Source organism: Mandrillus leucophaeus, unplaced genomic scaffold (genome assembly GCF_000951045.1).
Source record: "Mandrillus leucophaeus isolate KB7577 unplaced genomic scaffold, Mleu.le_1.0 Scaffold81, whole genome shotgun sequence".
Lineage (NCBI taxonomy): Eukaryota > Metazoa > Chordata > Mammalia > Primates > Cercopithecidae > Mandrillus > Mandrillus leucophaeus.
The window spans coordinates 1,359,059-1,372,241 of record NW_012108808.1 but is presented as its reverse complement, the minus strand read 5'-3'; the positions used below and the strand labels follow the sequence as shown (position 1 = coordinate 1,372,241).

At 34.3% G+C, this 13,183-nt stretch overlaps 1 protein-coding gene across 3 annotated transcripts in view; it reads right to left on the bottom strand.

Moving 5' to 3' along the window:
• TLL1 (tolloid-like 1) overlaps window positions 1-13,183 on the bottom strand; it is a 244,888-nt gene that overhangs the window by 39,098 nt on the left and 192,607 nt on the right. For all 3 annotated transcript variants that reach the window (XM_011967784.1, XM_011967785.1, XM_011967783.1), the window contains 3 exons: window positions 9,098-9,293; window positions 7,056-7,181; window positions 4,152-4,312 (listed from right to left, as the gene is read on the bottom strand). In XM_011967784.1, the coding sequence (XP_011823174.1) occupies window positions 4,152-4,312; window positions 7,056-7,181; window positions 9,098-9,293 (483 nt within the window). The remainder of the gene's footprint in view (window positions 1-4,151; window positions 4,313-7,055; window positions 7,182-9,097; window positions 9,294-13,183) is intronic.

Genomic DNA, 13,183 nt, shown 5'->3' with positions numbered 1-13,183 from the left:
ATGATGGGAGTAGATGTCATTCAACACTAAGTTCATATCAAATCATAGAATTGGTAAGGACATTCCCATTTTCAAAAGCTGTAGTTCAAAAAGAAACCTCTCTAAAAATAGTATAAAATTATTTTCTTTACTTATTAAAAGAAAATGATATTTCATGTGGATAAAGTATGTTAAAATGATAAATTGCAGTCTTTCTCATTATAAAACTTACATATAATATTAAAAAGAAGCTCAAACGGCCCACTGAGTTCCAAGATTCTACAATATGTAGAATTGAAATATGTAATTGAAATATGTAAGTTCATCCCTTTCCTTTTTTTTTTTTACTTTTAAAAATTATACTTTAAGTTCTAGGGTACATGTGCACAACGTACAGGTTTGTTACGTATGTATACATGTGCCATGTTGGTGTGCTACACCCATTAACTCATCATTTACATTAGGTATATCTCCTAATGCTATCCCACCCCTTTACCCCCACTCCACAACAAGCCCCTGTGTGTGATGTTCTCCACCCTGTTTCCAAGTGTTCTCATTGTTCAGTTCCCACCTATGAGTGAGAACATGCAGTGTTTGGTTTTCTGTTCTTGCAATAGCTTGCTGAGAATGATGGTTTCCAGCTGCATCTATGCCCTACAAAGGATCTGAACTCATCCTTTTTTATGACTGCATAGTATTCCATGGCGTATATGTGCCACATTTTCTTAATCCAGCCTGTCATTGATGGACATTTGGGTTGGTTCCAAGTCTTTGCTATTGTGAATAGTGCCACAAGAAACATACGTGTGCATGTGTCTTTATAGCAGCATGATTTATAATCCTTTGGCTATATACCCATTAATGGGATAGCTGGGTCAAATGGTATTTCTAGTTCTTGACCCTTCAGGAATCACCACACTGTCTTCCATAATGGTTGAACTAGTTTACAGTCCCATCAACAGTGTAAAAGCATTCCTATTTCCCCACATCCTCCCCAGCACCTATTGTTTCTTGACTTTTTAATGATCACCATTCTAACTGAAGTGAGATGGTATCTCACTGTGGTTTTGATTTGCATTTCTCTGATGGCCAGTGATGATGAGCACTTTTTCACGTGTCTGTTGGCTGCATAAATGTCTTCTTTTGAGAAGTGTCTGTTCATACACTTCACCCACTTTTTGATGGGGTTCTTTGATTTTTTCTTGTAAATTTTTTTAAGTTCTTTGTAGATTCTGGATATTAGCCCTTTGTCAGATGGGCAGATTGTAAAAATTTTCTCCCATTCTGTAGGTTGCCTGTTCACTCTGATGGTAGCAAATCAATAAACGTAATCCATCATATAAACAGAACCAAAGACAAAAACCACATGATTATCTCAATAGATGCAGAAAAGGCCTTCAACAAAATTCAACAGCCCTTCATGCTAAAAACTCTGAATATACTAGGTATTGATGGGACATATCTCAAAATAATAAGAGCTATTTATGAGAAACCCACAGCCAATATCATACTGAATGGGCAACAACTGGAAGTATTCCCTTTGAAAACTGGCACAAGACAGGGATACCCTCTCTCACCACTTCTATTCAACATAGTGTTGGAAGTTCTGGCCAGGGCAATCAGGCAGGAGAAAGAAATAAAGGGTATTCAATGAGGAAAAGAGGAAGTCAAATTGTCCCTGTTGTGGATGACGTGATTGTATATTTAGAAAACCCCATCAGCTTAGCCCCAAATCTCCTTAAGCTGATAAGCAACTTCAGCAAAGTCTCAGGATACAAAATCAATGTGCAAAAATCACAAGCTTCTTATACACCAGTAACAGACAAACAGAGAGCCAAATCATGAGTGAACTCTCATTCACAATTGCTAAAAAGAGAATAAAATACCCAGGAATCCAACATACAAGGGATGTGAAGGTCCTTTTCAAGAAGAAGTATAAGCCACTGCTCAACAAAACAAAAGAGGACACAAACAAATGGAAGAACATGCCATGCTCATGGATAGGAAGAATCAATATAATGAAAATGGCCATACTGCCGAAGGTAATTTGTAGATTCAATGCCATCCCCATCAAGGTACCAATGACTTTCTTTACAGAATTGGAAAAAATGACTTTAAAGTTCATATGGAACCAAAAAAGAGCCCGCATTTCCAAGACAATCCTAAGTCAAAAGAACAAAGCTGGAGGCATCATGCTACCTGACTTCAAACTATACTACAAGGCTACAGTAACCAAAACAGCATGGTACTGGTACCAAAACAGAGATAAAGACCAATGGAACAGAACAGAGTCCTCAGAAATAATACCACACATTTTCAACCATCTGATCTATGACAAATCTGACAAAAACAAGAAATGGGGGAAGAATTATCTATTTAACAAATGGTGCTGAGAAAACTGACTAGCCATATGTAGAAAGCTGAAGCTGGATCCCTCCCTTACACCTTATACAAAAATTAATTATAGATGGACTAAAGACTTAAACGTTAGACCTAAAACCATAAAAACCCTAGAAGAAAACCTAGGCAATACCATGCAGGACATAGGCATGAGCAAGGACTTCATGACTAAAACACCAAAAGCAATGGCAACAAAAGCCAAAATTGACAAATGAGATCTAATGAAACTAAAGAGCTTCTGCACAGCAAAAGTTTATCACATTTCAAACTTTAATTCTCTTTAAGGGAACATAGAAGTCAGCTACCTCTTTTTTACCCAAAAGCCACTAGTAAAAAGCTAAAACTTCCTTGGTTACTACAAGTAGAATTAAGAGGGAAAAAAAATAATTAAAAGGAAAGAGGCCAGGTGCTATGGCTCATGCCTGTAATCCCAGCACTTTGGAAGGCTGAGGCAGGCAGATCACTTAAGGTCAGAAGTTCAAGACTGGCCTTGCCAACATGGTGAAACCCAATCTCTACTAAATAACAAAAATTAGCTGGGTGTGGTGGTGCATGCCTGTAATCCCAGCTATTCAGGAGGCTGAGGCAGGAAGAATTGTTTGAGCCTGGGAGGCGGAGGTTGCAGTGAGCCAAGATAGCGCCACTGCTCTTCAGTCTGAGCAACAGAGTGGGACTCTGTCTCAAAAAAAAAAAAAAGGAAAGAAGGAGAAGTAGGCAGTAAAAAAGGAAGAAGCAAAGATAGACACACAAAAGCAAAACTATGGTATAAAACCCACAAATACTACCAACAATTATTGCTTCAGTGGCACAGATACATTACATTTCTGTTCTCTGATATACATCAGAGACAAAAGTGCCCAACTGACATATATCAAAGACAAAATAATTTTTGTGGGTTAATTTTATTTTATGGATGAATAAAAATCATGTTCATTTAATAAACATCAAAAACGTTGTTGGGAGAAAGGATGCAAAGGAAGTTAGAAAAAGAAGAGAACATACAGAAGATTAAACAAAACAAACGTTTATAACCTTTCCTCTGGAATTAAACCAGTGTTGACCAGTCATACAAAGGACATTTTTCTAAAAGTTCCCATTTCAGGCTTGACATTCCATTTGAATTTGATGTGTGTGTGTGTGTGTGCACTAGCACAAGGGAATTTTCAAATAAATGATTTCACTTGTTTAAATGTAATCACCTGACAGAAACTGTACCTTTAGTAGAGTAAGCTATATTCCGTATAAAAAAAAGGATAGCTTTAGATAAATACATCTTTTACTGAAATTAAAAAATTAATCTTTCTTTGTGAACTATGAGCACATTCATAATGAAAAGCTATGTATATAATGACAATATACCCATTTCCATAAGTAAAATATGCCATGTTCTTCCAAATGATATTTTTGTTATGACTCAGTCAGAGGGTTTTGATTATTTTTTCTAGAAGTATCTATGTGACATGAAGGTGATCCTAAACACTCCATAGTTATTTAAGAAATCAAGAAAATGGTAAATATTAAATACACTAAATAAAAACTCCCTCTAGGTAATCTTCAATCTTCCAGAAAGAGTCTAAATTATCATCCAATGCCAACAAGATTCATAAGCAGTTGCAGAAATGAGCAGTAGGACAAAGAAAGAATACAATGTCTATACTATTTTACTGCATCTTTCTTTTTCTTCTTCTGTTTCTTTTTTTTTAAATTTGACGGTTTGCCTTCAGAGAGTTCCAAAACATGATTTTTAAAAATTACAGTTATTGTTCACTTACTTCATTGCCTTCCAATTCAAAAAACTCAAACTTCACAGAAATTCTGTACTGGGTTGGTGCAACCACTTGCCACACACAGTTCTTATTAGGAGGATACTCCTTGGGCCAGCCAGGGGTGGTTATGGTGCCGTTAAGTTTGGTAAGAAGTCCACCACAAGCGGCTAGAAGAAAAGAAAAGAAAAAGATATATTCTCCCCATAAAGTCACCCACTTCTTAGCACCTGTCCATTAATTAATACCAAAACACCTCAGCACTAAATTTCAACCATCTTCTGGATTTTAAAATCCAGAAATGGCAGTCTCTGTTCCTTGGTCTTTGTACAAGTACTGTACTCATAAAATCTCATTTTTAAAGTGTTATTTTGTAGCTTAAGAGCCGAGAATATTATGGCCGTACTAAATTTTAGTAGCTTTAAAGTAGGGGGAGCAATTTAAAAAGAGGAAAAAAGCCTGGATCTCAGTTTTCTTATCTTTAGAGTTGGTCTAAGAATATCTTGTAGTGCCTTGGCCACTGTAGAATTAAGGAAAAAATAATATTTTTTTTTGTCAGAATTGAGAAGGGTGTTAGGAGATTTAAGGAAAGTATACATGTAAAGCATGATATAGGCTGATGTAATAAAACCGAATCAATTGTTCATTTCCTCAAACTTTTTTTCAAAGACAAGTAACTCGATATTACCTGAGCTACCAGACAAGATAAATTAAGGTAAATAGAACATATTTGTTACTCGAAAAAGTCCCATTTAAATACTGATTTTCTTTTTAAATAGATCTATGATGATCTACTTTTAAAAGGTTCTATTTAAATTTCCTCTCTTCCTTATTGACAGTGAAATTAGCAAAATCAAGGTATCCAAAAGCAAGCTGAGTGAAAAGAACATATGCTGTACACTGTTCATAATTAATTCCTAAGGAATCAAGAGTTACCTAACATAACTGGTCCCTTTTTTATCTTTGTCCATGTATATGTGTGTGTGTGTGTGTGTGTGTGTATACATATATACATATATGCTATATTTATGAGTATATACAAACACTACCTGTACATTTACTTTTACCACTTTCTTGGTAAATTACAATAAAGTAAGTATTTCTAGTTGCTCCACAGAAACAGTAGTCTTGTTATTTTTTGGTTGTCTCATATACAATGTCCTCTTTTAAAAATATACTGCTTCATTACTAGGTCTTTTTTATTCTGGTAAAGGGGGAAAATTAGTAGTTTAATAGGTGGGACAGAGACTTCTGGAGGTCAAATAGGAAAGTTCAAACTTTTAAAAAGAAACAGGAAGTCTCTGATTTTTGCTGAATAGGTCAGCAGAGGGGTATGCATTAAGCAAATAATGCTTTCCCCTTTGCCACTTATTATATCCTCTATTACAGGTACAGTAGAAAACAGGTGCTCATTTTCAGAGGACTAACATTTTGGAGGGAGACACCAACAGTAAGCCAATAAATACATAAATATAAATAATGTTAAACTGCTACACATTCTATGAAGATGTACTTTGCCGAAATTTTTAAAGAGGAATAAAGGAGGAATAGACGGAGGAAGAAAGATCTTCCAATTCATCCTGCCTGTAATAGCGGTATGGGGCCTGTAATAGGATGGAGGTAGGGAAAATAAAAAAGAGTTAGCTTTAAAATCTGAAGGAAGAGATCATAGGCAATGATAACAAAACATTGTACACGGAACCTCATCTTAGAATGTAAATAGGAAATGCAGATAACCATGACAAATATGTCTTTTAAAAAAATCAATCATTTATTAATAAAACACATATTTATATACTGCTTTATGCCTGACTGTGCTAGATGTTAGAGATGTACAGATGATTCTGACTCAGGACTTCTCATTTTAATAAGGGAGACATACCTATAGACTATATTAAGAAAAGATAAAAACAAATGATGGATAGATGGATGGGTGAAGAAATGGGAGGATGAATAGATAGATAGATGGGTGAGTGAAATTCTAGATCTAGATAGAGACGGAAATATATCTAGATATATTAACATACATGTACATGGTGGGCTGGTATGACAGACGAATGAATGAATGATGGTAGGATGGATAGATAAAAATCTAGATCTAGACAGAGATAGTTACAGATATATTAATATATACAAACACAGTGGCCTGGTGAATGGATGGATGGATGGATGGATGAAAGGAAGGATGGATATAAAACTAGGTCTAGATGTAGATTTATGTATAGATGAATCTAGATAGAAACGGATATAGATAAATTTATTTATATATGTGTATATATGTGAAATGGTTTGGCTGTTTCCCCACCCAAATCTCATCTTGAATGATAGCTCCCATAATTCCCACATGTCATGGGAAGGATCTGGTGGGAGGTAACTGAATCATGGTGGAGGGAGTCTTTTCCATGCTGTTCTCAAAATAGTGAGAAAGTCTTACAAAATCTGATGGTTTTATAAAAAGGAGTCCCCTGCACATGCTCTCTGGCCTGCTGCCACATACGACATGCCTTTGCTCTTCTTTCGTCTTCTCCCATGACTGTGAGGCCTCCCCAGCCATGTGGAACTGTGAGTACATTAAATCTCTTTCCATTATAAATCACCCAGTCTTGGGTATGTTTTCATTAGCATAATAAATATGTTAATGTGTCTGTATTAGCAGCGTGAGAATGGACTAATACAGTGTGTTTTACATAAGTAAACAAGGTGGTCTGGTAGTCAAAGGAGGAAAGGATCGATTCTGTAACAAGAATCCAGGTGAGGTTTCACATCAGCTGTGACTATGAATTGAGTCTTACTAATTGAAGAAAGGGGTCACTATAGGATAAAGGGAAGGAAAGAGGAAAACAGATAGAGAATGACAATATAAGAAATAAAGAATTGTGGGGGGTGGGGGTCCAGGAAGGAGTGCAGTCATACCTTCACAGGTCCTCCTGTCTGGGCCCAGCTCATAGCCAGGCTCACAGGCGCACTGGTAACTGCCCAGGGTGTTCAGACATCGCTGCTCACAGCCTCCACGGTCAGGTTTGGCACATTCGTCTTCCTCTATGAAAATGGCCATAGTTACAGAACAACTATACATATATATATACATATGTATGTATGTGAAATGGTTTGGCTATGTCCCTACCCAAATCTCATCTTGAATGATAGCTCCCATAATTCTCACGTGTCATGGGAGGGACCTAGTGAGAGGTAACTGAATCATGGTTGCGGGGGTCATTTCCATGTTGTTCATATATATATATATATGAGGGTGCAAATCTTTCTAAAAAACTACCATGCTTAATGGTTCCAAATAAAATGGAAACAATTCTTTGCTTCCATTGCTTCTATCAACAAAGGAGCAGGAACAACGTATCAGCCCCTAATGGATAATGTATAAATTTCATGTTGCTGCTACCTAAGCATTGTCAAAGAACCCAGAGAAGGCCTGGAAACCTATAGCTTGGCCAACTGAAGATCACTTTATCTCAGACTCAGTGTGTGTTTTTCTGAATTTGAAGTCAAACGAGGATAATGAAGCCTAGGCTTTTTTCAGAATGAAATTTAAAAACTTACTAAAAAGCATAGCTTCAGCAATGCTGATTTTACATTATAACTTGATAGAAATATCCGCAAAAATTCTTTTAAAGAAATATCATTATTAAGAAATAGATTGTGGTGAACATAAATTAAAAAGTATAAAATTCAGAAATTGACTGGATCTCTTTAAATTTAAACATTGTGTTTCTTACATAGACATTTTGCTCCAGAAAATATGATAACCCCATATTTTAATAAATATATATACTGTATAATTGTATATTAAAACACAAAATATACATAAATTATTTATATATATAATATATACTATTTTTAAAAATGTATATGACCAGATACTCCATAATCTCACTCTTCAGGAATAATCTAATGTGAGACCAATAGTAAACATTCTCTGAAGAAATTATGCATCAGCAACACACTAAGCATTTTGATAAATAAATGAATATCACATGAAAGAAGCTTAATAGCATGTTTCTTCTATGAAATATATCACATACAGAAAATTTCAAACACGTAAATGGAGATTTTAATGAATTCTTTTAATGCCTGTAGTAAAAGTGCCAAGTTTTTCTACCTTGCAATTCCTATAATGAATAAAATAGCTCCCAAGGAAAAATCCACTACACTGTTCTTCTTTAAATTATGGCAATATTTGCATATCTGTTACTCTAAGTTTTGCAATACACAATTGAATCCTTTATCCTATCCTATATCATTTATCCTATAAAAATCAATATGGAGGAAAATTTTGTTTTCTCTTCCCATAGAAAAATTTTATTCTATAATGACACACAACATAAGTGTCAATGAATTTCCTAAATCCATATGTGATGTTAACATTTTCACCACAATATTTGCTTTCTTTTCGCCTCACAATACATGCAAAATATGGAACATAAGAATAAACTGAAATGTAGTTATGCAATTCAGAATCAAAGCTGATCAGAGATAATTGTTTGTCAAAAAGACATTTTAGATATCAGAATATTCTACTAACGGGGCCATAAATTATTTCCAATGTGGGGGAAGACTAGTCTGAAAGGGAGTAATGCTGGCACCTGGAAACAAATAGATAAACTTCATGTCAGTAACCTTCTTCTGTTCATGAATTCTTGGTTGGTTATTTGCATTACAAATATTTTCTTTCTATCTGTATATTCTTTTTTGGAACTTGCTGTTTTGACTATTTCATAAAAAACAGATGGTAGAATATCCTAATGGAATTCCTACCCTGTGCTACAAAGTTCTAAACTCTAGTATTTTGTTAATAACCTTTTCTATCAAAACTCTCCAAAATACCCTTATTCATATTCAACTTTCAATACAACTTTTTCTAGTTCTCCCCAATTCAAAGCTAAATGTTACAATTATACTTGATAAAGAAAATCTCACATTTGAAAATTATTTCAAATTACCTTTAAAAAAGTTAGCAGCAAACCCTGCTTTGTTCACAGTTCCATCAGAAACAAACTTCATCCACAAAGTATTGGAGGTAGATCTTATATCTTCAGGTTTGTCATAACCACAGAAACGCCCTATCAAAGGGCTATTTTCACTGGTTCCATCTCTAACTTCCAGGTAGTCATAAGCACAGTTGTCATGCCTTTCAATCTGCAACAGAAAATAATATGTGAACATATACGTTTATAGATAAAATATTTTCTGTAGGAGGTTAGATGTCTTCTCAGTGCCATACTTTTGATTTGTTAATACAAAAAGTTATTTGTATCAAATGAGTATACTTGAATGTTTCTCATGAGTGTATGAGTGTACACTGTAATAGCCACGAACAAAGAATGTTATTCTAGTGGACAGGGAAGGATAAAAAATAACTATGAAACAGTACATTCACATGAGTCAGGATCAACAGAAATTAATTGCCTTTTAAAAGAAAATTAAACTACAAGTAGGAATTCTTTATTTAATAGAGGCTGAAAAAAATCCAAAATTAAAAATTATCACTAAAAATCAGGGCCAGATATGCTGCTACAAGTAATATATAATTTCTTCTGAATCATAATTATAAAAATTGCTCCACAGTCTTTCAATAAAATCATTATTTTATTCCTAGAAAATTTGGATTCAAATTCTCTGCACAAATGTAGCACTATTTTTGGTTATAAATCTCTTTTTGAAAGGCAAATCTGATAATATGGGATTACTGTTCTTCCTTAGTCTATTGAATTCTCTCTCCATAATTAACCTGGTTGTGTAGAGAAAGACTACTACATAGTAGAATCAACAGTGGTTTTCTCTATCCCAAGGAAATATGGCCTTGTTTGGATGAGGCTTTTTACCTCAACACACTCCTCTCAGCCCAGATAATCAGGGGAAACTCAATCTGTTTCCTTAAAAACTGAATGCAAATATTAGGTCAGACTATTAGCCTATGACACTTTATGGGGGAACTACATGTTCATGGACCCATGTTTCAGCCTTGAGCTTCTAAAAACAAACCAACAAAAAAATCAAAATTTATAAATTGTTTTAAAAATTGTAAGACAATTTTTATGTAAAATTCTTGCTTTTCACCTTTTACAGAAGTTGACCACTAGAGTTAAGTCTTCATAGATTCACCTGCTTATTAGTTATTTAAAACTAGAAAGCAAAGACATCTACAATGAAAACACCATGAAAAGTATCAAACGTTGTCAATTATTACTCAACATACAATTCACTAGTTTATGGAACTCTGTTACTAGTGTTAAGGAATACACAGAATGTCATGAAATATCGGGGAATGTCCACGGAACTGCAACTTGAACACATGAAACCATGAAACTGCTGGTATAGTTGGTGGAAAAATCTGTTTTCTGCCTTATCAATACACTAACAATAATAGTCTTCAAATTAGATAGTATAAAGACAAACAAACAAAAACTCTTTGAAGCACAGATTTAGTTAGAACTAGGTACTACATTTGCTGCTTCCTAGTCACAAAATACTCAGTGCCTAGTCTCCACTAGGCACTCTCCCTGCTTGGTATGCATCATTCAGAAAAATGTCAAATAACCTTGTCCTCCTGGTGCTTGCATTCTACTGATGAGTAGCCAGAAAAGGAACAATAAACAAAATAAATAATTAAATCATAAAATGTTAGAAAGTCATCAATTCAATGGGAAAACAGAAAGCATAGCAAGATAAGAAGTGTGAGAAGATGTCTATGGCCTTACCACTCTGAAGGTTCCTGATATGATCTGATCTCAGAAATTAATTAAGAACAGGCCTGGTTAGTATCTAGAGGAGAGAAGTACGAGAAGTTGGGTTGGGGAGAGAAGGCTGTAATTTTAAGTTAGGTGCTCACTGGGTACCTTTCATAAATCCATATTTTTCCTAAAAATAAATTCTTTGGTGTGTGTGCAATTATGGGAATAAATGGAAAATATTTATATAAAGAATATCTAATTTTAAAAGCACTTTTTAAAACTGTAACTCAATTGGTCACCAGGGTGACAAGCCCAATTTGGCCAAATATATATATATAAAAAATACATATGAATATATATAATATATGTATATATTATATATACACACATATATTTTATGCACACACACATATACACACATATATAATACATATATAATCTATACACACATATACATATATAATATATACACACATATACATATATAATATATACACATATACATATATAATATATACACATATACATCTATAATATATACACACATATTATACATATATAATATATACACACATATTATACATATATATATATAAAACCTCTTATCTCAGTCTTTAATAGAATCCCTTCAAAACCAGGGTTTTCTGTAAATATGAGAACATTTCCAGGTGGCCAAAGGTTGTTCTTGGTCAAGGGGACAACATAGAAAATAATATATCCGATTTCAAGTTGTAGAGTTTCATAACAGAATAAACGACAAAAGCTGTAGACAAAATAAGCAAAGGTCTTGGCAAACCAAACTATCCTCCCCTGCTTAAAGCAGCACAGAATGAACTACACCTGATTCACAAATCATATTGGAAGAGGGGGGAGAAAGAATGAGATAGAAAACCACAAGAATTGAGAATACACAATGAAGGAAGCAACATCTTGTACTAGAAGGTCCATTAATAAAAATAATATTACAGCCAGGTGCAGTGGGTCACCCCTGTAATCCCAGGACTTTGGGAGGTCTTGGCAGGTGGATCACATGGTCAGAAGTTCAAGACCAGCCTGGCCAAGATAGTGAAACCCCGTCTCTACTAAAAATACAAAACAATTAGCCGGGCATGGTGGCGGGCACCTGTAATCCCAGCTACTTAGGAGGCTGAGGCAGAGAATTGCTTGAACCAAGGAGATGGAGGCTGCAGTGGCTGAGATCGCGCAACTGCACTCCAGCCTGAGCAACAGACCTAGACTCCATCTCAAAAAAAAATAAAATAATAATAATGATAATATTACATTGCTTCATATTAGAAACCAGGCTACAGTGTAAAAATTAAAAAGGTTAATTACAAAGGGTTTCAATTACTATTTAAAGAATATTATTATTAAAAATTATGGTACTAACAGGGAAGACAGCATAGCTCCCATTGGAAATGAAACTCAAAATTTCAGATTTCTTCAATGACTAAAAAAAGAAATAGGATAATTTATATTGCCTGGTCTATAAAACTCACTCTATTCCTTTAATAGATATGCAATCATTCACTTTACATTTTAATTTACAGTGAATTCACTGGTTACTTAGTAAAAATTGGAATTTTAACTATTTTATATGATACACAAAGAGTAAATATTTCACAGGTAAAAATAGCTAATTATAGGGTTAAATTCACTAGTATATATTTATGCATTACATATTATTTACATATTAAATATGTACCTGGTATTTGGGGTAACAACATTTTCACATAGTGAATGCCATAGATGTTGAGTTGCCTAGAAAATAATATGTGCCTCATCTACACGAATTTATGATATATGGAAATACATTATATCTTTACAACAACAATTCTAGACATCTCATCAATTACCTGAATGGTCTTCAGTTACTTATTTTTCCAGTTTAATCCTAAATGCAAGGCTTGCACAGTGAATTTGCTCCATTTTTACTAATTATAATTATACTTCATCAGCTACATCAACACATGAGTAATAACAATGAGCACAAATGAATGTTTGAGTTACTTTATTTGTGTCATTTGTGCAATAGTTTCTTGAGCTATATCAAATTACTTCATCAATTAATATATGGAATGGATAGAAGTAAATATGGTTGAAACTAAAATGTGAAACAAGTCTGTTGATGTTATGCCAGTAACTTTAAGCTTCATCAGTAAAAGAACACCAAAAGCAATGATTTATACAAAGAAAGAATGAAAGAGAAAGAAACAAAGAAAAGAAAGGAGAGGAAGGAAGAAAGGAAGGAAGGAAAGAAGGAAGGAAGGAAGGAAAAGAAGGAAGGAAGGAAGGAAAGAAGGAAGGAAGGAAGGAAGGAAGGGAAGGAAGGAAGGAAGGAAGGAAGGAAGGAAG